The 24,489-nt window shown below is 40.8% G+C and overlaps 1 protein-coding gene across 2 annotated transcripts in view; it reads right to left on the reverse strand.

The window, feature by feature from the left end:
• Positions 1-14,947: 14,947 nt before the first annotated feature.
• The window catches only part of NUGGC (nuclear GTPase, germinal center associated), a 47,898-nt gene continuing 38,356 nt past the window's right edge, over positions 14,948-24,489 (reverse strand). The window contains exons 15-19 of one of the 2 annotated variants that reach the window (XM_060153604.1): positions 23,169-23,310; positions 21,891-21,999; positions 20,696-20,832; positions 18,609-18,699; positions 14,948-15,207 (exon numbers count right to left, since the gene is read on the reverse strand). In XM_060153604.1, the coding sequence (XP_060009587.1) occupies positions 15,062-15,207; positions 18,609-18,699; positions 20,696-20,832; positions 21,891-21,999; positions 23,169-23,310 (625 nt within the window). In that variant the 3' untranslated portion in view covers positions 14,948-15,061. Of the gene's footprint in view, positions 15,208-18,608; positions 18,723-20,695; positions 20,833-21,890; positions 22,000-23,168; positions 23,311-24,489 lie in introns of both variants that reach the window. The other variant, XR_009541405.1, reaches the window with a different exon arrangement.

The following is a 24,489-nucleotide window of genomic DNA, read 5'->3' on the forward strand; positions in this document are numbered from 1 at the left end:
TTGTCTTTTTTATAATACTCTTCTGACAGGTGTGAGGTGATATCTCATTCTGGTTTTGATTTGCATTTTCCTGATAACTAGTAACATTGAGCATCTTTCCATGTGCCTGTTGGCCATGTGTATGTCTTCTTTGGAAAAATGTATATTCAGACACTCTGTCCATTTTTTAATTGGGTTTCTTGGGTTTTCTGATGTTGAGTTGCATGAGTTCTTTGTATAGTTTGGAAATTAACCCCTTATCGGATATATCGATTATCTTCTCCCATTCAGTAGGTAGCCTTTTCGTTTGGTTGATATTTCCTTAGTTGTGCAAAAAGTCTTTTAGTTTGATGTAGTCTCATTTGTTTATTTTGGCTTTTGTTTCCTTACCTGGAGAGATATATTCAAAAAAATATTACTAAGACCAGTGTCAAACAGTTTACTGCCAATGTCTTCTTTTAGAAGTTTTATGGTTTCAGGTCTTACATTTAAATCTTTAATCCATTTTGAATTTATGTTTGTGCATGGTATGAGAGAGTATTCCCATTTGATTCTTTTGCTTGTAGCTGTCCAGTTTTCCCAACACCACTTGAAGATGCTGTCTTTTCCCCATTGCATATTCTTGCCTCCTTTGTCATACATTAATTGCCTGTATATGCCTGGGTTCACTTCTGGGTTCTCTATTCTGTGCCATTGATCTATGTGTCTGTTTTTGTGCCAGTACTATGCTGTTTTGATTACTGTAGCTTTGTAGTATAGTTTGAAATCAGGGCACATGATACCTCCAGCTTTGTCCTTTCTCAAGATTGTTTTGCCTGTTTGGGGTTTTTGTGTTTCTATATAATTTTTAGAATATTTGTTCTAGTTTTGTGAAGAATGCCATTGGTATTTTGACAGAAATTGCATTGAAGCTGTAGGTTGCCTTCGGTAGTATGGTCATTGTTAAAATGACCATGAACACAATATAGCTTTCCATCTGTTTGCATTGTCTTCAATTTCTTTCATCAGTGTCTTACAGTTTTCCAAGTACAGGTCTTTTACCTCCTTAATTAGATTTATTCCTAGGTATTTTATCCTTTTTGATGTTATTGTAAGTGGGATTATTTTCATAATTTCTCTTTCTGATAGTTTCTTTTTAGTGTATAGGAATGCAACAGATTTCTGTATATTAATTTTTGTCTTGCAACCAAATTCATTGATGAGTTCTAATAGTGTTTTGGTGGCATCTTTAGGATATTCTATATATAGTATCCTGTTATCTGCAAACAGTGACGATTTTACTTTTTCCTTTCCAACTTGGATTCCTTTTATTTTTCTTGTTAATTTGTTAATTGGTTATCACATTGATTGATTTGCAGATATTGAACCACCCTTGCATCCCTGGGCTAATTCCCACTTGATCATGGTGTCTGATTTTTTTAATGTATTGTTGAATACAGTTTGCTAGAATTTTGTTGAGGATTTTTGCATCTAAGTTTATCAGTAATATTGGCCTATAATTTTCCTTTTTCTGTGATATCTTTGTCTGTTTGTGGTATCATGGTGATGCTGGCCTCATAGAATGAATTTGGAAATATTCCTTCCTCTTCAGTTTTGTTTGGAATAGTTTAAGAAGGAAAGGTGTTAACTCTTCTGTAAATATTTGGAAGAATTCATCTGTGAAGCCATCTGGTCCTGGACTTTCGTGGCTTGGGAGTTTTTAAATTACCGATTCAATTTTATTACTGGTAATTGGTCTGCTCCTATTTTCTATTTCTTCATGATTCAGTCTTGGGAGATTGCACCTTTCTATAAATATGTCCATTTTTCTTTTAGGTTATCCCTTCTATTGGTGTATAATTGTTCATACTAATCTCTCATGATCCATTGTATTTCTGTGGTGTTGGTTGTGACCTCTCCCTCTACATTTCTGATTTTACTTATTTAGGCTCTCTTTCTTTTTTTCTTGATGAGTCTGACTAAAGGTTTATCAATTTTGTTTATTTTTTCAAAGAACCAGCTCTTAGTTTCATTGATCTTTTCTTTTTTTCCCCTTCAGTCACTGTTTTATTTATTTCTGCTCTGATCTTTATGATTTCTTTCCTTCTGCTAACTTTGGATTTTGGTTTTTTTTTTCTTTTTCTAGTTTCTTTAGGTGTAATTTATGTTGTTTATTGAGATTTTTCCTGTTTCCTGAGGTGGGCTTTTATCTCTATAAATTTCCCTTTTAGAACTGCTTTTGCTGCATCCATAGATTTTGGATCATTGTGTTTTCATTTTCATTTGTCTCCAGGTATTTTTTAAATTTCTTCTTTGATTTCCTCAGTGATCCATGGGTTGTTTAGTAGCATATCATTTAGCCTCCATGTGTTTGTGTTTTTTGCAGTTTTTTTTCTTGTAGTTGATTCCTAGTCTCATAGTATTGTAGTTGGAAAAGATGCTTGATATGATTTCAGTCTTCTTAGATTTACTGAGACTTGTCTTGTGGCCAAGCAAGTGATCTATCCTGAAGAATGTTCCAAGTGCACTTGAAGAGAATGTGTATTCTGCTGCTTTGGGATGGAATGTATATATACAGTCCATTTGTTCTAATATTTCATTTAAGGCCAATGCTTCCTTATTGATTTTCTATCTGGATGATCTGTTCATTGATGTAAGTTGGGTATTAAAGTTCCCTACTCTAATTGTGATGCTGTCAATTTCTCCCTTTATATTTGATAATATTTGCTTTATGTATTTAGGTGCTCCTATGCTGTGTGCATATATATTTACAAATTGTTATATTTTCTTGTTGTATTGATCCCTTTATCTTTATGTAATGTCCTTCTTTGTCTCTTATTATAATCTTTGTTTTAAAGTCTATTTTGTCTGATATAAGTATTGTTAACCCAGCTTTCTTTTTATTTCCATTTGCATGGAATACTTTTTCCATCCCCCCACTTTCAGACTATGTATGTTTTCAGATCTGAAGTGTGTCTCTTATAGGCAGTATATACCTGGATCTTATTTTTTTATCCATTCACCATTATATGTCTTTTGTTTGGAACATTTAATCTATTTAATTTAAAGTATTAATAATTATTAATAGATATGTACTTATTGCCATGTTTTTAATTGTTTGGGGGTTGTTTTTGTGGTTTTCTTTTTGTTCCTTTTTTTTTCTTTTGCTCTCTTCCCTTGTGATTTGATAACTACCTTTAATGTTATGTTTAGATTTCTTTCTCTCTCTGTGTGTGTGTGTGTGTGTGTGTGTGTGTATCTACTATAGATTTTTTGTTTGTGTTACCATGAGTTTTATATATAGCAATCTATCTATCTATATGTATATATATATACACGATTATTTTAAGTTACTGATCTCTTAAGTTCAAACACATTTTATCAACCCTACATTTTTACTTCCCTCCTCCCATGCTTAATGTTTTGTCTTTTAACCTTCCTGCTAGCTTTGTACATGGTTGATTTTTACTTTTACTGTATATTTGCTTTTACCAATGAGCATTTTCCTTTCATAAGTTTCATATTTCTAGTTTCTTTTCTGCTTAGGAAGTCCCTTTAACCTTTCTTGTAAAGCTGGTTTGGTGGAGCTGAACTCTTTCAGCTTTTGCTTGTCTGTAAACTTTTGATCTCTCCATCAAATCTGAATGATAGCCTTGCTGGTAGAGTATTCTTGGTTGTAGATTTTCCCTTTCATCACCTTAAATATATCATGCCACTCCCTCTGGCCTTGCAGAGTTTCTGCTAAAAAGTCAGCTGATTGCCTTAAGGGAGTTCCCTTGTATGTAACTTGTTGCTTTTCCCTTGTTGCTTTAATATTCTCTCTTTATCTTTAATTTTTGTTATTTTAATTACAATGTGTCTTGGTGAGGTCCTCTTTGGGTTGATCCTGTTTGGGACTCTCTGTGCTTCCTGGACTTGGATATCTGTTTCCTTTCCCAGGTTAAGGAAGTTTTCACCTATTATATCTTCAAATATGTTTCCTGCCCCTTTCTCTCTTCTCCTTTTGGGACCCTTATAATTCAAATATTAGTATGATTGATGTTGTCTCAGAAGTCTCTTAAACTGTCCTCATTTCTTTTTATTCCTTTTTCTTTCTTCTGTTCAGCTTCAGTGATTTCTGCTACTATGACTTACAGTGTGCTGATCTGTTCTTCTGTATCATCTAATCTACTGTTGATTCCTTCTAGTGTATTTTTTATTTCAGTTATTGTATTCTTCTCTCTGTTTGGTTCCTCTTTATATTTTCTAACTCTTTGTTAAAAACTTCTAGTTTCTCACTCTGTTCATCCTTTCTTCTCCTGAGTTCTTTGAGCCCCTTTATTATACTCACTCAAATAGCATAAATAAATGTCATTATCAAAATAATAAAAATTGAACAGTCTCAGTAAGATGTAAAGAAGTACATGCCTAAATATAGTCCTTAATTGTCCTCAATTATTCCTACCTAATGTTGGCTCTGCCCAATCTGGACTTAAGTAGGAATGTTTCAATCACCCTGAACTGTTTCTAAGACATAGGTAGTTTCAGAGTTTCAACAATTCTACCAGGTTTTCAAAAACTTTCTACTACAGGTTTTGACTTCAGAGAGAGAGAGAGAGAGCACCAATCAGCGGTCATCAGCTTTCTCTCTACCTGTCTATACTGCCTTTTCTCATCTTCTCACTCAAAGTAAAATCTGCCTTTTTCTCCATGTGATGCCAAAAGACAAAGACCACAGTCACATAACTTGTCCCCTTTCCAGCAGCAAGAACCCACATGTTTCTGCCAGAGGGAAAAATATAGGAGAAGACTTGTATAAAGACTAGGCAGCAAGATTTTTAAATAGAAATATAAAGTGGTTCTTATTACAGAGGGTGTCTAGAACACAGTCTCATCCAGATTTCATGGCTTCTTATCAGTGTTCTCTTTATCCCTAATCAGATTAAACCATGTGGCTGGGAGAAGGGAAGATATACTGAGCTATGACATGGTAGTTAGAAAGAAGAAAATAAACCAGCACACATTCGTACTTTTCTGGGTAATTCAATTAGAATGGAGAGAAATGCAAGAGAAACAGAAGAACTGAAGGTAAATTGGTAACACACACTGCATGTGGTATGATGCTTGCAGAGAAAATGAGAGGTTGCTTCTCAATTCTCTCCTTGACACGGAAATGCCGATGCTGTTGTATTTTGATAATAACACCTAATTTATCCCATGTTGTCAGGTAATGAAGTGCTCCACAAACAACACATTCCCTTATGTCATTTATCAGTGAAACATTTTTTATTTTTTAATTGTTTTAAACTTAAAAAAAATTGTACTAACGTATAGTTTATTTGCAATTTTGCATTAGTTTCAGGTGTACAACAATGTGATTCAGGTTTATATATATAAAAGGCTTTGGCCATGAGCTCTGGAGCTCTCACCAGAAGATAGAAAAGGGAGGAATTCCCAAAGGAGGATGTGTGGGGCCTGAAGGGGGCTGCTAGTGGTCTCAGCCTGGCAGGGTCCTCTGCTTAGTGGCAAAGGTCATGCCTTTTGTCCCCCCCCCCCCCACTGCTGTGCTCTGAGATGTGCCCTGCGCTTCAGGGGTTCAGCCGATCTGGAGAGTCAGGGAAGCTTGAGAAAGGAAGGTATTGCCTCCTGAAGCCCCCAGGCTGATATGGAGCTGAGGGTCCACTGCCTTCTCCCTGCTCCTGCCCCACATTGTGAAAGTGTCTTATCAATGCCTCCTGGTCACCAGCAGCCACGGGCAGAGGACATTCCAGGTCTAAGGGACTGGGAGGCTTATTCCCAGTCCTCCTCAATCTCCCTGCCCTACACACTCACCCCCATGGGCTATTGAGGACCCCCCTGCAGGACAGAAACTGAGGGACCTGCTTCTAGACTTGTATCTGCTTTTAGTTTCCAGATTCCTCCCTCATTGTCAAGAGGTCAGCGGTGAATTCCGACTCTGTTCATTAAAAAGGATGAGGCACTTGTTTTTATGGAATACACCACAATATTAGGGGGCGAAGGGACATGATATACACAACTCCTTTGGAATAGTTGAGACAGATATATGCACAAGCACACACACATACATTCATAAAGAACGGTAAAGCAAATGTTACAGAATGTTGGCAAGTTGATACACGGTAGATGGGAGTTCTTTGTACTATTGCAACTTTTCTGAGTTTGAAATTCTTTCAAAGTAAAAAGAAAAATGTCAACCCAAGCAGTACAAGGCAGTAATATTATAAATCTGATCCCATGGACCTAGTGCAGGAAAGAATAATATTCATGTTTGGTTTCAAAAAAAATGGTATCACAGGAATTCTCATTCCTGCTAGTAAGCAGTGTTTCTTGAAAACATTTGAGACTTTAAAATGCTCTTATACTCAGATCTTGTAATGGAATTCTTAAAAATTCATCCTGAAGATAAAAAGCAGAGATGGAGACAGAGATATCTGTATAAGAATATTCCCTACGATATTATTTACAGTGGAGAAAAACAGCACCATATAAATGTCCAACCATAGGAAAATGGTAAATTAAAGGGTAGTACATCTATACATCAGAATACTGTGTGGCATTTAAAGCTGTGTTTTCAAAAACTATTGTTTTCCCTGCCCACCTCCCAGTCTTCTGCACAATATAAATTCTCCCCTGGTCTCCTCTAGAATCAAGGCCTGGCTTGAACCCCAGTCTTGCTGTTTCTGATGGTAGCATCCTGCCTAACTTTAGCCAGTGTCCCATTTCCTGGGACGATGGATCAGTTGTGACCTACAACCTTGATGGAGCCCGTGGGCTAGACTAAGGACCAAATGAAAGACTCTTTTTTTTTTTAATTGAAGTATAGTTGATTTACAATGTTGTGTTTGTTTCTGGTGTACAGCACAGTGATTCATTTATACATATATATATTCTTTTTTCATATTCTTTTCCATTATGGTTTATTACAGGATATTGAATATAGTTCTCTGTGCTATACAGTAGGTCCTTTTTTTGTTTATTTTATATATAGTATAGTGTGTATCTGCTAACCCCAAACTCTTAATTTATCCCTCTCCCACCCCCTTTCCCTCCTTACAACCACCAGTCTGTTCTCTATGTCTGTGATTCTGTTTCATAGATAGGTTCATTTGTGTCATATTTATTTATTTATTTATTTATTTTTGGCTGCGTTGGAGCTTCACTGATGCGTGCAGGCTTTCTCTAGTTGCGGCGAGTGGGGCTACTCTTCTTTGTGGTGCATGGGCTTCTCATTGCAGTGGCTTCTCTTGTTATGGAGCATGGGCTCTGGGCGTGTGGGCTTTAGTAGTTGTGGCTCATGGGCTTAGTTGCTCCACAGCATGTGGGATCTTCCCGGACCAGTGCTTGAACCCATGTCCCCTGCATTGGTAGGCAAATTCTTAACCACTGTGCCACCAGGGAAGTCCCTGTTTCATATTTTAGATTCCACATATAAGTGATATCATATGGCATTTGTCTTTCTCTTTCTGACTTACTTCACTTAGTATGATAATCTCTAGGTCCATCCATGTTGCTATAAGTGGCATTATTTCATTGTTTTTTATGGCTGAGTAGTATTCCATTGTATATATGTACCACATCTTCTTTATCTGTTCATCTGTTGATGGACATTTAGGCTGCTTCCATGTCTTGGCTATTGTAAATAATGCTGCTATAAACATTGGGGTGCATGTATCTTTTAGAATTAAGGTTTTCATTTTTTCTGGATATACGCCCAGAATTGGGATTGCTGGATCATTTGGCAACTCTATTTTTAGTTTTTTAAGGAAACTCCATACTGTTCTCCATAATGGCTGCACCAATTTACATTCTCACCAATAGTGTAGGATGGTTCGCTTTTCTCCACACCCTCTCCAGCATTTATTGTTTGTAGACTTTTTAATCATGTCCATTCTGACCAGTGCAAATGAAAGACGCTTGCTCCCGACATCGACCACCTGAACCAGCAGCTCTTGTTCCTGAATCTCCTGTATTCCTCTTGATTCCACCCTTCGTGTGTAAGCTTTGTATAAGCTTTCCCGTTCTTTCTGGCATCTGTTCTGATCTTCTCTCCTGGATTCTTGTTAGCATCAGCCAGGACTCAAAACTCTGCCCCAGCTTCTTCCCCATTTGTTCTGCTCTGCCAGCTAAGTGCCTTCCTAACAGACAGCTCTCAGTTATGTTCTTCAGGCAGTTAACAAACAGCCCCACTGCCAGTGCCAGCTCCGACTAACTTACTAAGCTTTGGCTGGAGTCAACTCTACACCTCCTGTTAGCAATGAGGTAATTTTATTTGGGAAAAACTAAGATTTGGAGGAGAGAGATATAAATCCAACAAGATGTTAGTCTGCAGACCTCACTTTGCACAGAGGTTATTTAGAAGTGTGTTGTTTACTTTCCAAATATTTGGAGATTTTCCAGATTTCTTTCTGTTATTGATTTCTAATTTAATTCCACTGTGGTCAGGGAATAAATTCTGTATGATTTCAATACTTTTAAACTTATTGGGACTTGTTTTGTGGATCAGGATAGGGTCTATCTCGGTAAATGTTCCAAGTACACCAAAATGAATGTGTACTCTGATGCCGTTGAGTAGAATGCTCTATAAATATCAATTTATAATGTTGGTTGCTACGTTATTCAAGTATTCTATATCCTTTCTGAGTTTCTCTACTTGTTCTATCAACTAACAAGAGGGGGTATTGAAATATCTAACTGTAATTATGGATTTGGCTTTTTCTCCTTTGAGGTCTATCAGCTTTTGCTTCATGTACTTTGAAACTGTTTGTGGTATACAGTTAGGATTGTTATATACTCTTGATGAATTAACCATTATGTCACTGTTCAATGACTCTCTTTATCCCTGAAATCAATACTTTGTCTGATACTAATATAGCAACTCTAACTTTATGTTAGGATTTGAAGTATATATTTTCTATCTTTTTACTTTCAACCTACTTGTGTCTTTATATTTAAAGTGGGTTTCTTCCCCTTTCTGAGAGCTTCATGATGGCGAATCATACTTCCACTTGCCACCATGCCAGGCCCCATGCCCTACAAGGACATAGCTCCATTATTCAGACCTTGCCTTATATATCTCTTCATTTGGCTATTGATTTGTGTCCTTTTTTAATAAATCAGTAATCTAGTGAGTAATAAAATAAATAAATAAAGTGTGTTTCTTGTAGGCAACATATAGTTGGGTCTTGCTTTTTTCAATCCAATATGATAATCTCTGCCTTTTAATTAGTGTTTTAGGTCAGTTACATTTAATGTAATTATTTATATGGTTGGGTTTAAATCTACCATCTGGCTATGTGTTTCTATTTTACCATCTTTTATTTGTTCCTTTGGTCCTTTTCCTGCCTTTTTTAGGATTATTCAAGTATTTTTAATATTCCATTTTACTGCCTTTAGCAGCTTATTAGACATATCTTTCTTCTGTGTTTCTAGTAATTACTCTTGGGTTTATAGTATACATCTTTAACTTATCACACTCTATCTTCAAGTAATATTATATCACTTTAGATATAAAATCCTTACAATATATTCCATTTCTCCTTTCCTGGCCTTGTGCTGTTATCATACTGATACATTTTACTTCTACATGTTATAAACCCTGTGGTACACTGTTGTTCTTTTTGCTTTAAACAATATTTTAAATCTTTCAGAGATGAAAGGAAAGTGATAAAGTCTTATATTTTTACCCACACATTTACTATTTCAGTGTACTTCATTTCTCTGTGAAGATCAAAAATTCCATCCGGTACCATTATCCTTCTGAATGAAGGACATTCTTTAATATTTCTTTTTCTTAATGTATTTATTTTATTTGTTTATTTTTGGCTGCTTTGGGTCTTCATTGCTGCACACGGGCTTTCTCTAGTTGCAGTGAGTGGGGGGCTACTGTTCGTTTCAGTGCGCATGCTTCTCATTGTGGTGGCTTCTCTTGTTGTGGAGCATGGGCTCTAGGCACGTGGAGTTCAGTAGTTGTGGCACGGGGGCTCAGTAATTGTGGCTCATGGGCTCTAGCGCGCAGGCTCAGTAGTTGTGGCACACAGGCTTAGTTGCTCCGTGGCATGTGGGATCTTCCCAGACGAGGGATCGAACCCATGTCCCCTGCATTGGCAGGTGGACTCTTAACCACTGCGCCACCAGGGAAGTCCTCTTTTTTAAAATTAATTTTTATTGGAGTATAGTTGATTTACAATGTTGTGTTCATTTCTGCTGTACCGCAAAGTGAATCAGTTATACATATACATATATCCACTCTTTTTTAGATATTTTTTCCCATATAGGTCATTACAGAGTATTGAGTAGGGTTCCCTGTGCTATACAGTAGGTTCTTATTAGTTATCTATTAACATTTCTTATAATATGAATCTTCTGGTAATGAATTCATTCAGCTTTTGTATGTCTGACAAAGTCTGTATCACCTGTCTTTTGAAAAATGTTTTTGCTGGGTGTAGAATTCTCGGTTAATGGTTTTGTTTTGTTTGTCCTTTCAGTTCTTTAAAGAGATCATTTCTCTCTCTTCTGGATTGCATTGCCTTTGATGAGAAGTCTGCTGTCATTCTTATCTTTATTCCTCTGTGTTTAATATCTTCCCCCCCACACACTGGCTTTATGATTTTCTCTTCATTACTGGTTTTCAGCAATTTTTTTATGGTGTGTCTTGGTGAGATTTTCTTGTTTTCTTGTGCTTGAGATTCACTGAGCATCTTGAATCTTTATAGTTTCTATAAAGTTTGGGAAATTCTCAGCCATTGTCCTTTTAAATGTTTTTTTTTCCATATCTGCATCTCTTTCCTATCCTTCTGTGATTCCAGTAACACATATTTTAGGTTGCTTTATGATGTCTCATAATTCACTGATACTCTGTTCTTTTTTTTCTTCAGTTTTTTTCCTCTCTGTGTTTCATTTTGACTGTATTCTGTTATGCTGTCTTCAGGGGCACTCTTCTTTTCTCTTTTTTTTTCAGCTTTACTGAGGTAAAATTGACAAAATTGTAAGATACTTGAAGAGTACAACATGATGGTTTGGTATGATTTGATATACATATACATTGTAAAAGGATTTCCTCCATCAAGTTAATTAACTAGCACATCCATCACCTCATATATTTACCTTTTTAAAAAAGTAACCTTTTTTTTTAAACAGCATCTATCCTGCTATTAATTCCAGCTGAACATTAAATTTTTTTTATCTCGAGAAGTTCAGTTTGGGTCTTTTTCATTTCTTTCATTTCTCTCCTCATTGAGTTTATCTTTTATCCTATCTTCTTGAGCATTTGGAGTAAATTTGTAATAGCCATTTTAATATCCTTGTCTACTAATTCTGTCACCTGAGTCATTTCTGGGTCTGCTTCTACTGATTTTTCTCTTCACTGTGGGTCATATTTCCCTGCTTCCTTGCATATCTGGTAATTTTTGTTTTGATGTCATACCTTGTGAAATTTCCATTGTTGGGTGCTGGAATTTTTATTCCTTTAAATGCTATCATGTTTCGTTTTGGGATGCAGTTATTTGAAAACAGTTTGATCCTTCTGAAGCTTGTTTTTAAACTTTGTTAGGGGGGTGCACAGCAACCTTTAATCTGGGACTATTTTGGCCCCAATATTAAGGCAATATTCTTCTGAGAACTCTACTTGACACCCCATGTGTATGAGGGTCTTTCCACCAAGGCTGCCCCTAGCTTGATGTGAGATTTAGGTATTTTTCTGGCTGCTCCTTTCCAGTGGTTCTTTCTGGGCAGTTGCATGTGCTAGTCAGTACTCAGTTAAGATTCAAGGGAAACCTGCTTCATACCTCTGGAGCTTTCTCTCTGTACATCTCTTTTCTTCGTGGTACTCACCCTGTGAATTCTAACCACCTTGGATTCACCAAACTCTGAACTCTGTCTCAACTCAGGGAGACCTGAGGCTCTGTTTGGGTTCTGCCTTCCTGTATTGTGGCCTGGAAACTCTATTCAGGCAGCAGAATGGGCAATTGTAGGGCTCACCTTTTTGGTCTCCCTTCTGGCAGGGATCCTTTTCCCGCACTATTATTTTCTCCTACCTGAAAACCGTTGTTTCATAAATCTTGCTTGGTTTTTTTTTTTTTAGTGGCTTAAGGCCAGAGGGTAAATCTGGTCCCTGTTACTCAAGCATGGCTGGAAGTAGAGGTCATCCACATTCCTCACTTGAAATATAAAAAGTGAAACTATGCAAACTGCAATGGAACTGTATGTGTTTAGAATTTTTAAATGAAAAGGAAGCACTGAGACCCACCTAACCTACATGGATGAATCCTTTTTTATCTTACTCAGGGAAAAAAAAAAACCCACCAAAATAAGAAGGGAAGAATTTTAAAATTCTAGAATTTTAAAGACGCAAAAGATTTAAAAACCATCCAGTTCATCTCCCTCATTTGGGATATGAGAAAATGAAATCTGAGAGATGTTAAGGAATTGTCAAAAGTCATATTAGTAGTGGGAAGAGCTGGGATTAGCCAAGTATCCCAATAAACAAGCCATTAAACCATGCCACTTCTGTTCTGCCCCCAAATAATAACCATTTATCAAGTAGTCTTGAGTACAGTGTGTCAAAAGCATTCTTTTTTTTTTTTCTTTTGCGGTACGCGGGCCTCTCACCGTTGTGGCCTCTCCCATTGCGGAGCACAGGCTCCGGACGCGCAGGCTCAGCGGCCATGGCTCACGGGCCCAGCCGCTCCGCGGCATGTGGGATCTTCCCGGACCGGGGCACGAACCCATGTCCCCTGCATCGCCAGGCGGACTCTCAACCCCTGCGCCACCAGGGAAGCCCCCAAAAGCATTCTTGAAAGCATTATTTTAAACTTCCTGGCACCCCTAGTAGTTTCAAAGTAGGTATTACTGTTTTCATATTTTAGAGATAAATAGCCTGAAGCTGAGGGAGTTTAAATGATTTGTGATTCTCGGGGGTTCTTGAAATACTTCTGGGGTCTGGTAGGTCAAACTACTTTTATACTAGAATTAGGACGTTTTATGCCTTTTTCTTTTTACCATGTTGACCCTTACATGGAAGGTTTAAAAACAAAGATAGTAAAACCACTTGCACCTTAGCATGAACCAAGGCAATGCCACCAAACTAGTCTAGTAACTATTGTATTTCTCACTATTCTGCACTTGCAGTTAAAACAAAAAAAGGCCAGTTTCACTTTCAAATGTTCTTAGTGAAATATTATGTTATTAATTCTATTCATTATTGACCCTTAAGTAGATGCCAATTTATGTGACAGAATGGGGAATACACTTAAAGCCCTCCTACTGCCTCAAAGAAAAGCACTTGTATGGTTCAGTTGTGAGTTGAACTTGACAGTATTTTCATGGAACATCATTTTTGTTTGAAATGGCATTTGACAGACAAACTATGGTAAATCATACTTAGTTATATGGTGGATATTTTCTCGAAAATGAACAAAATGAAACTATCACTTCAAAGAAAACACCTGACAGTACTTGTTGCCAATGATAAGCTGAACTTTTAGGGGAAAATGGATATTTATAAAACTTGTATCTTCCACCACGAGCTTGACAGATTCCCAGTACTTCAAAACTTTCCTGGTGAAGTTGGTGGAGATATCAACAAATATGATTTTTAGTATTATATAGTGAAATGTCAACATTTGGAAGGTCTGCTTAACCCAGTGAATGAATGTTTTCAAAATGACCAACGCCTGACACCACAATTGGTAAAAGATACATTCAGAATATGAGATAGAAATGTATTTTAATGTAACGGGATATAAAAAAAAATTCACCAGTATGATTTCAGATTCCACACTGCAACTAACCTTTAAGAAATTACCACTTGTCAAGACTGTAGTATCAAAGACGATAACCAGAAATGACCTAAGAGTCTATTAAAAGACTCTTCCGTATTCCACCTCTGTATCTGTGAGACTGTATTTTTTTCATATTCATTGTCCAAAAAGATTGCAACAGATTAAATGCAGAGACAGATAAGGGAATCCAGCTGTCTTCTATTAAGCCAGAGAATAAAGAGATTTGCAGAAGTGTGAAATAACGTCACTCTTCTTCACTAAATTTTTTTGAAAACTTTTTGTCATAAAAATATGTTATTTATGAAAGCATGTAGTGGGTTTATTATTGTCATTTTAAAATGAATTAGTAAATAATTATTTACAATTTTTCTTGGTTTTAATTCTGAGTACAGTATAGATCAACCGATATAACCCACATCAAAAAATCTCTTTAAGGTTCTCAGTAATTTTTAAGAGTGGGGTCCTGAGATCAAAATGCTTGAGAAGTGCTCATTTTAGATAACAATCCTGAGAAGTGGTAAAGTCGGGTCTCTTATCTGTCTGGCTCTCAACCCACAAAACAACCCACGTTGTTTCCATGGCACAATGTTACCTCCTTACCCAAAAGTCTCATCAGTATTAAAAGGGCAAATAGAATTGGGTCCCTAAAGCTTTATTTTGCAATTTTTTCCCCCAATATTTAAGTTTTTCAATGTTTATTTTTGGTGTTTGCTTTTTATTAAACTATAGTTGATATACAATGTTTTGTTAGTTTCTGGTGTACAGTAAAGCAATTCAGTTATATATATATATATATATTCTTTTTCATATTCTTTCCATTATAATTATTACAAGATATTGAATATAGTTCCCTGTACTATACAGTAGGACCTTGTTGTTTATCCTTTTTACATATAGTACTTTGTACCTGCTAATCTCAAACTCCTAATGTATCCCTCCCCGCCCCATTTCCCCTTTGGTAACCATAAGTTTGTTTTCTATGTCTGTGAGTCTGTTTCTGTTTCATAAGTAAGTTCATTTGTATCATATTTTAGATTCCACATATAAGTTTTTCGCTGTTTAGATATTTTTCTCCAGTAAAGCACAAGTTTCTTGTCCCTAAAGCTTTAGACCTTCGTGAGGGTTTCACGATGACTCTTTCTGGCAATAGTAGAAAAATGAAATGATGTTGCTTTGTACTCAGCTTATGACAGAAGTAACAATATACTGAGTTGTCTATAAAGCCCCCCAAAGTTGGGAGGTGTTCTTTATTAGGTTTTAACAAACAGTAGTAAATCTGATTATTTGCCTCCAGGTTTGTATTCCATGGTGCTAAGCCCCAAGAATTAAATCCATGTTTTGGGGGGGCCAGATTTGCTGGGGGACATTCTCAGAAGGAAATCTTGCATGCCCCTACGCAGCAGTGCATTCTCAGCAACCTCCCTCAGGCTCCTGTGCAGCTTCTCCATCTCCTTGTATTCACTTTTGACATCTACAGAAGAGCAGAAAGTAAGCGTTAGGAGTTAGTCCTTTTCAGAAACGTCCCCAGAAAACAAATCCCCCGAGAATCCTGTTCTGACCTCGGTCACCTGTCCCAGAATCTAAGCTTGAGAATGGAGCTTAGAGATCAGACAGTCCAGTCAATGTGTTTTATAAATAGCTCGATCAAACCAGGCATTCTTGCTCTTATCTTAAGGCTTATCTCAGCATAGGGGGCACCTTGAAAATAAACACAAACCTACCCATAAAAAAGGTCTGGGAAATCACTGAGTCTTTACAAAGGCCTCATAAGTGCTCAGTGGAAGGAGATACAAAGCACACCCCCCACAAAACCTCCCCCAAGTCTTTTCCAGGCATCTCTCTCCTTTTCCGATCTCTCTCCCCACAGCTGTGCCCGTTCTAAGGGAATCTGCTCTTACTTTTGGCATCTCAGGCTCTTAGCCCATGACCTGCAACCAAATGGTATCCTTCTGATGGTTAATTTTATGTGTCCACTTGTCTGAGCTGTGGTGCCCAGATATTTGGTCAAACATTATTCTGGATGTTTCTGTCAGTATATTTTTGGATGAGCTTTACATTTAAATCAGTGGACTCTGAGTAAAGCAGATTGCCCTCCGCAATGTGGGTGGGCCTCATCTAATCAGATGAAGATCTGACTAAAACAAAAGGCTGGTCTCCCCTGAGCAAGAGGGAATTAATTCTCCAGCAGACTGCTTTTGGACTTGAACTGCAAGTCTTTCTTGCATCTCCAGCCTGCTGGCCTCCCTTATCAGATTTCGGATGCACAAAACTGCCATAGTTGCATGAGCCAATCCCTTAAAATGATCTCTTTCTCTCTATATATATGGACATACGTATACATTCTATTGGTTCTGTTTCTTTGGAGAACCCTGACAAACACAGTCCTCTTTGAAGGGACACTTCAGACTGACCTTGGGGTTGGCTCTGGCATTGCTCCTGGAAGCCCCTCCATCGCCCTTGGCTCTATACGCCCGGCATCATGACTCAGACCCACCCACCCTGAGCTGGCCAGTGATGGGAGCCAAGACCTTGACCAAGAAGGGAGTCAGGGGCTTCCCTGGTGGCGCAGTGGTTGAGAGTCTGCCTGCCGACGCAGGGGACGCGGGTTCGTGCCCCGGTCCGGGAAGATCCCACATGCCATGGAGCGGCTGGGCCCGTGAGCCATGGCCGCTGAGCCTGCGCGTCCGGAGCCTGTGCTCCGCAATGGGAGAGGCCACAACAGTGAGAGGCCCACGTACCGCAAAAAAAAAAAAAAGGGAGTCAGAACCCTGAGTCTATTTGTCTTTCTCCTGAGTCTAGAAGGTCTCCCATTTCCTCACTGCCTCTTAAATCGTATTTATCCTTCCAGGCTCCATTCTAGGGCCCAGCTTACTTGAAGCTACCCCAGTGTCCCAGCCCTGAATAACCACTGTCTTCTGCACTGTGGGAATAACAGTCTGGTGCCCAAGTGCATCCCCTCCCTCAGGTTTTTGTTTAAATGTCACATTTCCAGTGAGACCTTCCCTGGCCACCCTGGCCCCTCCTCCGGGACCTCTCTCTCTCCTTCCCTGCTTTATTTTTCTCCATAGCATGTATCGCTCTTTGGCTTGCCACACACTTTATTTATTCTGCTTCCTGTCTACCTTCTGCCCTCTGGGTTGTAAGCTCCATGAAGGTGGAGATTTTTGTCTGTACTGGTCACTGCTGTACCCTCAGTACCTAGAACACTGCCCAGCACCTAGGAGGGGGCTGTGGTTTCTCGTAGAGTGAATGCATATGATCTGCTATTGTGATTTACAGTCTTGCACATCTTGTCTTAACAACCAGCTAAGACTCAGAGCAGGCACTGTTTCAGACCTCTTTGGTACTTGGCACAGTACTCCCTACATAGTGTATATTCGCTGGTGATGGGAAGAAAAGGAGACGGTCTTAAATTATGGCAAAGAGTAATTTACATCAAACGCAGGGGAACATTTTCTGTCTGTGAGACCTGGAGAGTCAGGAGACCTTTGACCACTTCGAGGGGGGGTGCTTAGAAGACACGATTGGGTGACTCTAATCTTAAAACAGGTTCAAGACAGATGGTCATGGGAAAGACCGATACACTGCAGTGCAAGGGTGTCGTATCTCCTTCCCAGAGACCACTAGGAACAGGTTAGACGGCCGTCTCACCAGCCAGAATTGGGAGAGAACGATGATTTCCAAAGAAATACGTTAAGTGCAGGACAGATCTTTAGAAGCGGAAATTGTGGCTTTTTCTTTGGAAATAGCCCTGACCACTTTCACCCTGATGGACTCACCAAAGGCAGCAGCTCTTTTTTTTTCCAAGCAGGCAACTGTGCACATAGTTTAAGACCTAAAAGACCCAGTGCAAAGCGAGTCTCTGCCCTCCCCATTCTCCAGCCTCCAGTTCCCCTCCTTAGAGGCGACCAGTGTGACCAGTTGCTGTGTATCCCATGGAGATTTTTCTGCATATACAGACATGAACATATGCTTTTCCTTTTTTCTCTCTCACAAATGGCAACACATTACATGCTTTTTTTTTTTTTTTTTTTACTTTACAATATATCTTGGAGCTTGTTTCTTACAGCTACATATAAAGCTGCTTTTTTTTAACCAGTTGCGAGGTCCTCTACTAGTGGTGTAGCTAAGTGAGCTTAACCATCACGACCCCTAAGTCTATGGACGGATCTTTGAGGTCTTAACACCATGAACAATGCTGCCTTGAATAACCTTGTGCACATGCCACTCTGCCATGTATGAGGATATCAGAGGATAAATGCCTAGAAGAAGGATGGCTGGGCCAAAGGATGTGCACATTTTAAATTTTGCTAGCAATTGCCCAGTCGCTGTTTGCACCAGTTTACACTTTCCAGTTTATACGAGGGGACCTGGTGGAGCCCATGGTGTGAAGGGGAGATGGTTGCCTGTACCACATGCCCCTAGTGCTGCATCCCCAGCTTCCTGGTGGATGAAAACAAACCTTCTCCACCACAACCAGAAAATGAGGCTTCTCATGGGAAGATATCAGTCTAAAAGAATGGGTTTATGGAGACACCAGGACAGAGGTATGGATTTGACTTTGCCGCTTTCCAGCTACGGATCCTCAGCACATTATCTAAGTTTCTGCATCTGCAAAATGGAGCAAGAATGCCTGCCCCTGAGGGTGAATGTAAGAATGTGGTGAGACGTTGTACACAAAACCGGAATATAATGCTTGGTCTCAGCTGGGTGCTCAGCAAAGGAGGGGGCAGTCTTGTTCTTATCATCTCCATCCCTTGCCCTAGAAATTCTTCCTAACTTAATTTCTTTAAATCCAGCAAAGAGCAACCACAGTTTGGGGGGTAGGGGTGTGGCATCATCACCCTTTATGCAAAGGTTGTATGTATTTACCTGCAAGCTCCTTGTAGAGCCCATCCCCCTGGGATGAAGCAAGGGTCAGCATGGTGGTGACGCTGCCCTTCACCTTCTCCGTGATTCCATTCTACACGACAAAGGACGGTCATTCTGTTAGGAGGGCACAGCCTAAGGGAAAGGAATCTCATGAAAGGGACCCCACCCAATCCCCCAGCCAGAGAGTGTTAGCGACTGGGGTTGTCTTTTGGCAACTTTTTCAAAGTCAGGTCCAAGGGTGGACCGCTTGAGAACACCCTGGGTGACCAGAGTCATCAGGACAACATTTCTGAGGGGTCCCACCTGCCTTTGTATCTCCTTTCCTAGACTCATGGAAATTGTACCTCTGATGCTGAATGACCAAATCAGGAATAACGAGGAGGCACAGAGGTGTGGTGGGGGGAGAACAGCCACCGCAGAGACAGAAAAAGAGGCAAAGAGAGGGTCACCGTCCCATTGTCCTATCATGCATTTAGTCACTGCGTAAATGTTTGTTGACCTCCTGCATTTCATAATACACCATGAATATATAACTTTCCAACTACCTGAGAAATGTCTTCTTGCTACTCTCAGTCGTTCTATCAACTAAAACCAGTTTTCCTCTTCTAAGCATCTCTTGCCTCCCGTTGAAAAACACTGGACTCTCCACTAGCCTGACAGAGCCTAGTTTTGAAACTGCATCTCCTGACTCCAAGTCTTATGGTCTTTTCTTCAATGCACCAGGCTGGGAACCCAAAGCTCTAATCTCGGCTGCATCTGTGAACCTGTTCTAGTACCTCATGCCCTTGGCCTCAGCTTCCTTGTTTGTGAGATCAGAGAATGGGAACCCTCTGTGGTCTTGCCCAGTTTCACCTTCCTGCATGGCTGTCACTTAAGATACATTTGTACATGCTCAACGTGCTAATCATTTTTCCGTGGAATTGTTTTCTTGGGCACCTTAAGGGCCGGTTTTTAAACATTCAGTGGGGATTGGCAGCTGTAGAGTTTGGCAAATTTTCTGCAGGTATTTGTAGTCGGTGGTAATATGTTAAATGATGGAAACTAAACCACGCCTGGTAAATGAGATACCTCTTAGCCTGGTCCAAGAGATATTACATGCCTTGTGTTGTGGAGAAATGTATTTTCCATAACTGTGGTGAAGCGGGGAGAGGAGGTTGTGCAGAAGCAGGTTTCAGGAAGCAGGCTGGTTCAGAGGTGGACGGAAATAGCAAGGAGCCGGGGTCCTCAGGAGGTTGGGAGAGAGTCAGCTAAGCCTGCACTGAGGCTGGTGAATTTGCAAACCCTATTGGCTTAGGGCCTGGGGTGGGTGGGGGGCAGCCAGCAGTACCTTGGACTAAAACAAAGAATTTATATTACTTGGGGAGGGGTTGGCTAGCTAAGAGACCCAGGGCTGGGATAAGATCATCCCAGCGTACTTGACAGAAGCATTTAGGTTTGAGGAAACTGTTAGGAACTGTTTTCTGAGATAGACAGCGTCACACCTAATTCTATGCCAGGGACTGTAACAGACTGACCTATAATAGTTGATTGGCATTTATCTATTGGTATTTTATGTAGACAAGTCATTTTCCCTCATTTAAAAAAAAAATCTGTCTTAAGATTATGCTATTGCTGGAGCCAGGTTATCTGGTCCCAAATCCCCGCTCTGTAACTTACTAGCTGTGTGACCTCTTGATACACCTCTCTTTGCCTCCGTTTTCTCATCTATAAAATGGGAACAATAATAGTATACTTCACAGAGTTGCTGGGGATTCAATGAACTCATGTTTGTGAAGAGCTTAGGATCCCCTCTAGATATTACAGTTGTCCTAGTGATGACTCAGTAAAGAGGAAAGAGGCAGGAGAGGGCTGGAGGGGCTGCATTTCTGAAGCCACGGTCTCAGAGAGAAGCCCGAGCCAGCATGTGGTGGCAGTGGAGGCTGGCCTCCTCCCCAGAATCATGGCCATCGGTTGGGCACTCTCTAGAGAAGGCATCCGGCTCTATTTGGGCCCAAACAACTACTACTTCTTCTGTCTTCTGTACCTGCTTCCTGTGCTCCCCCAGGAGCCTCTTTGGGACTGGAATTCAAACCATGGATGTCAAATACCTTCAGCTGGTGAAATTGGTGCTGCATCCTTTCTTGAGCCCGTTCAAACATGCCCTCGTCCACCTGCCGGTCCAGCCCTCTTCTGAGGACATCTTTCATTCTTTCACATGCTTTTTTGCCCGTGATCTGAGCTACCTCTGGCAAAAACGATAGTCACAGTCACAGCACAGCAAGGACTTGCTTAGAGACCTTTAGCACCAGAAAGACAGACAAGCAAACAGGGACTTCCCTGGTGGTGCAGTGGTTAAGAATCTGCCTGCCAATGCAGGGGACACGGGTTCAAGCCCTGGTCCGGGAAGATCCCACATGCCGCAGAGCAACTAAGCCAGTGCGCCACAACTACTAAGCCTGTGCTCTACAGCCCACCAGCCACAACTACTGAAGCCCACGTGCCACAACTAGTGAAGCCCGCACGCCTAGAGCCCGTGCTCTGCAACAAGAGAAGCCGCTGCCATGAGAAGCCCTTACACCACAATGAAGAGTGGCCCCCGCTCACCGCAACTAGAGAAAGCCTGCACGCAGCAACGAAGACCCAACACAGCCAAAAATAAATAAATAAATTTATTTTAAAAAATAAATTTAAAAAGCACATTTAAAAAAAGACAAGCAAACAAACTATACACACACATACACACACATATGTATTATACATACCTACCTACATACACATATATTCATACATGTAGCACCATTTTCTACACCGTGGAAATAGAATAACATGATACAAAACACTAACTCAATATTTAGATCATTTTCATGTTGAAAATCTAATGAGTGAATTAAGCAGAAGCTTCCAAAATTCCAAACTCACCCGCCCACCCCAGAAAAAAAACAGTGGGACCACCAAACCAAGAAAAAGTTGGAAAGTGAGTTTACAAATACTTAAAGAAAATAAGGATGAGAATTGGATAATGGATTTTATAGTTTAATTAGCTGAGATGCAGCACGGAGAGGAGAAGCAAGGTGTCTAGATAAAGGGTGGACAGAAAGAACTAGAAACACACAGATAGAAATGGGTCATGACTGACCTCTCCCCACACCCTTGCAATTGTTTGGTTTTAATTTGTAGAGCAAGAGTGTTATGGGGACTCAGGACACAGGAGGACAAATACTTTGAAGGGGGAGCAGCAGACTAGGATGCTAAAGGAGCCGACAGACCCCGGAGGAGGTAGAAAAGTTACTCTCGGGGGCCCACCTTCGTAACAGGGCTTCAGGTCGTTCTGAACAGAGGTGCTGAGAGACTCATAAATCCTCCTCTTCTTTCTGAGGATGTGTCCCTCCAGGCCTCCCAGGATGGCGCTTATCTGAGAATCCACGTTAACAAAAAGCCATTTGTGACAATCCCTTAATAGAAGCAGGGCAGGGGTTCCCGTGTACGGCCACCGCCTCCTCTGCCCTGTATTATCGTTGGCTGTTCACACGTCTCCGCCACTGTGAACTCCTCACAAGCAGGAACTTTATCTGAAGCACTTTTATATCCCCAAGTGCTTCCCACGGTGCCGGGCACCTCAGAAAACTCGATAACTATTTGCAGAGTTGAACTCGGGTGCATGCGAGCTGCTGGGATGGGGCATTTGGGGGAGGGCGGGGGAGGCACAGGCGATTTCTCTAGTGTTACCCTGTAATTTGGGCTGGGCCTGTGCTGTGGACTGAATAGTCACGTTCCCCCAGATTCTTCTGTTGAAATCTTAAACCCCGATGTGATGGCATTAGGAGGTGGGACCTTTGGAGGTGATTATGTCTTAAGGAGGGAGCCCTCCCCATTGGGATGATTCCCCTTATAGACAGGACCCCAGAGAGCTCCTCTGCCCCGTCTGCCATGTAAGCACACAGCAAAAAGATGGCCACCTGTGAACCAGGAAGCAGGCCCAACCGGACACCAAACCTGCCTGCGCCTTGATCTTATACTTCCAGTTCCAGAACGGTGAGAAGTAAATTTCTGCTGTCTGTAAGCTGCCTGGTCTACAGTATTTGTTACAGCAGCCCAAACAGACTAAGACAGCCTGGACTAAGCAAATGAGTCCCAGACAAGAGTCTTGAGGCCTCAAAGCTAAAAAATGATCTGCAAAAAAAAGACTCTTCTTTAAACTTCACCGCTGTGGATAATACTTCATGATATTGGCAAAAATGATAAAGAAGTCCGTGAGAATGTTACAAGGGGGTTCAAATGTTTATACTTCTAAGGATTCTTTGAAGATTCTTCTTGGGAACGGGGGCAACTTGACAATCTCAGCATTTACTCTTCCTTTCTTCTCAGTGGGACAAAGCTTGCTACGTCTGTAGCAGACTCAGGACCGCTTCTCTTTGCCCCAACCCACTATGTTCTGTATCCCACGGTGCCTGCTATAAGGTCCACCCAGACCCTGGACACTCCAGAGAAACAGGTGGGAAAAGACAGGCAACCTCCAAAATCCTGCTGCGAAGAAAACCACTACCCAACCTCGCTGCCCCCTTCACTTTATAAGGATCTTACCTCCTGGATCAGGAAACTCTTTTTATAGCTATCATATTTCCAGCCATTTCTTATCCCAATTTCCGTCATCTTCTCCTGCAGAGAGTGCTTAAAAGCATCTATGTGGGGCATCAGAGCTGAGCCATCACTGGGCTTCCCAGACCTACAGGGGAAAGCACGATAAAATGTTAAGAGACAACGGTGGCTATTGTGGGGTTAAAACAAAGAGGAAACTAGCTGGTATTCTTTTACTCATTTTTAAGAGAAGGAGGACGAGATCTAACAGTTACAAAATTCCTATAATGAAGTCCGTGCAATGATGCCCATTTTACAGATGAGAAAGCTGAGTTTCAGAGACGGTAGCTAATGTGTTCAAAGTCACACAGCTAGTAAGTAGCAGGGCCAGACCTTGGGCACTGATCTGTTTAACCTCAAAACTCATAGTCTTTCTGCTGCCCAGGTGTTCCCACTTGAAAGGGTGGGACGAACTACACCTTAAAAGATGGGTAAGATTTAGGGACGTGAAAAGGAGGAGGAGGCATTCTCCACAGGGACGACATAGTGAACTAGGTTTCAGGACATCCCAGGAATAAGAAGCATCAGGTGAGTAGAGGAGAGGGCAGAGGCTTGAAGTCCTAGCTCTCTTCTTATGAGCCGGGTGACCCTGGGAAAACTATACGATTCCTCCGAATGGCAGTGTGTTCACTTGTAAGAAGACCAGAGCCACTTCAGGGGGTTATGGGGAGGATGTGATGACATGATGCATGCAAAGTGCTTAGCACAAGTCCCTGGTACATCTCAGTTGCTCTTTGCTGTCCTCAGGCTGGTTAAAGCCAGGGGTTGACACTGACAGGGGGGTGGGGAGAGATGGGAAAGGCCAGTTGGAAGCAGGTGGAATGTCTTGAAGACCGTTCCAAGGAATTTGGAGTTTACCCTACAGATGTGTAAAACAGGGGTGGGTGAGCGTAGGTAGAATCGCAGGATTCCAAACACATTTAAAGGAAGGTTGGGGGCACGGGGGTGGAGGCACTGAGTAAGAATCGAGCAAAGGTAGAATGGCTCAAACAGGAGAGGGTGGTAGGCCAGGTGAAATGCCAGGGGCAAAGGAGGGAGACTGGGGACAGGCTGGGGATTAGGAGAGACTGTTTCTGTGGATGGAGAAAAGGATTGGAGGTCAAGGAAAAAGGGAAGGACGGGGCGCTGTGAAAGTTCAAGCCCCCCACCCCACGCTGTGTGAGCACGCTGTGTGTCAAAAGCAAGCAGAGTCATCGTGAGCCACTTTTCCTTTTCTCATTCGGGGAAATTTACAAAGGCCGTGTGTTTCCTTAACTCCACACTCTCC

The sequence above is a fragment of the Lagenorhynchus albirostris genome, chromosome 7, assembly GCF_949774975.1.
Source record: "Lagenorhynchus albirostris chromosome 7, mLagAlb1.1, whole genome shotgun sequence".
Lineage (NCBI taxonomy): Eukaryota > Metazoa > Chordata > Mammalia > Artiodactyla > Delphinidae > Lagenorhynchus > Lagenorhynchus albirostris.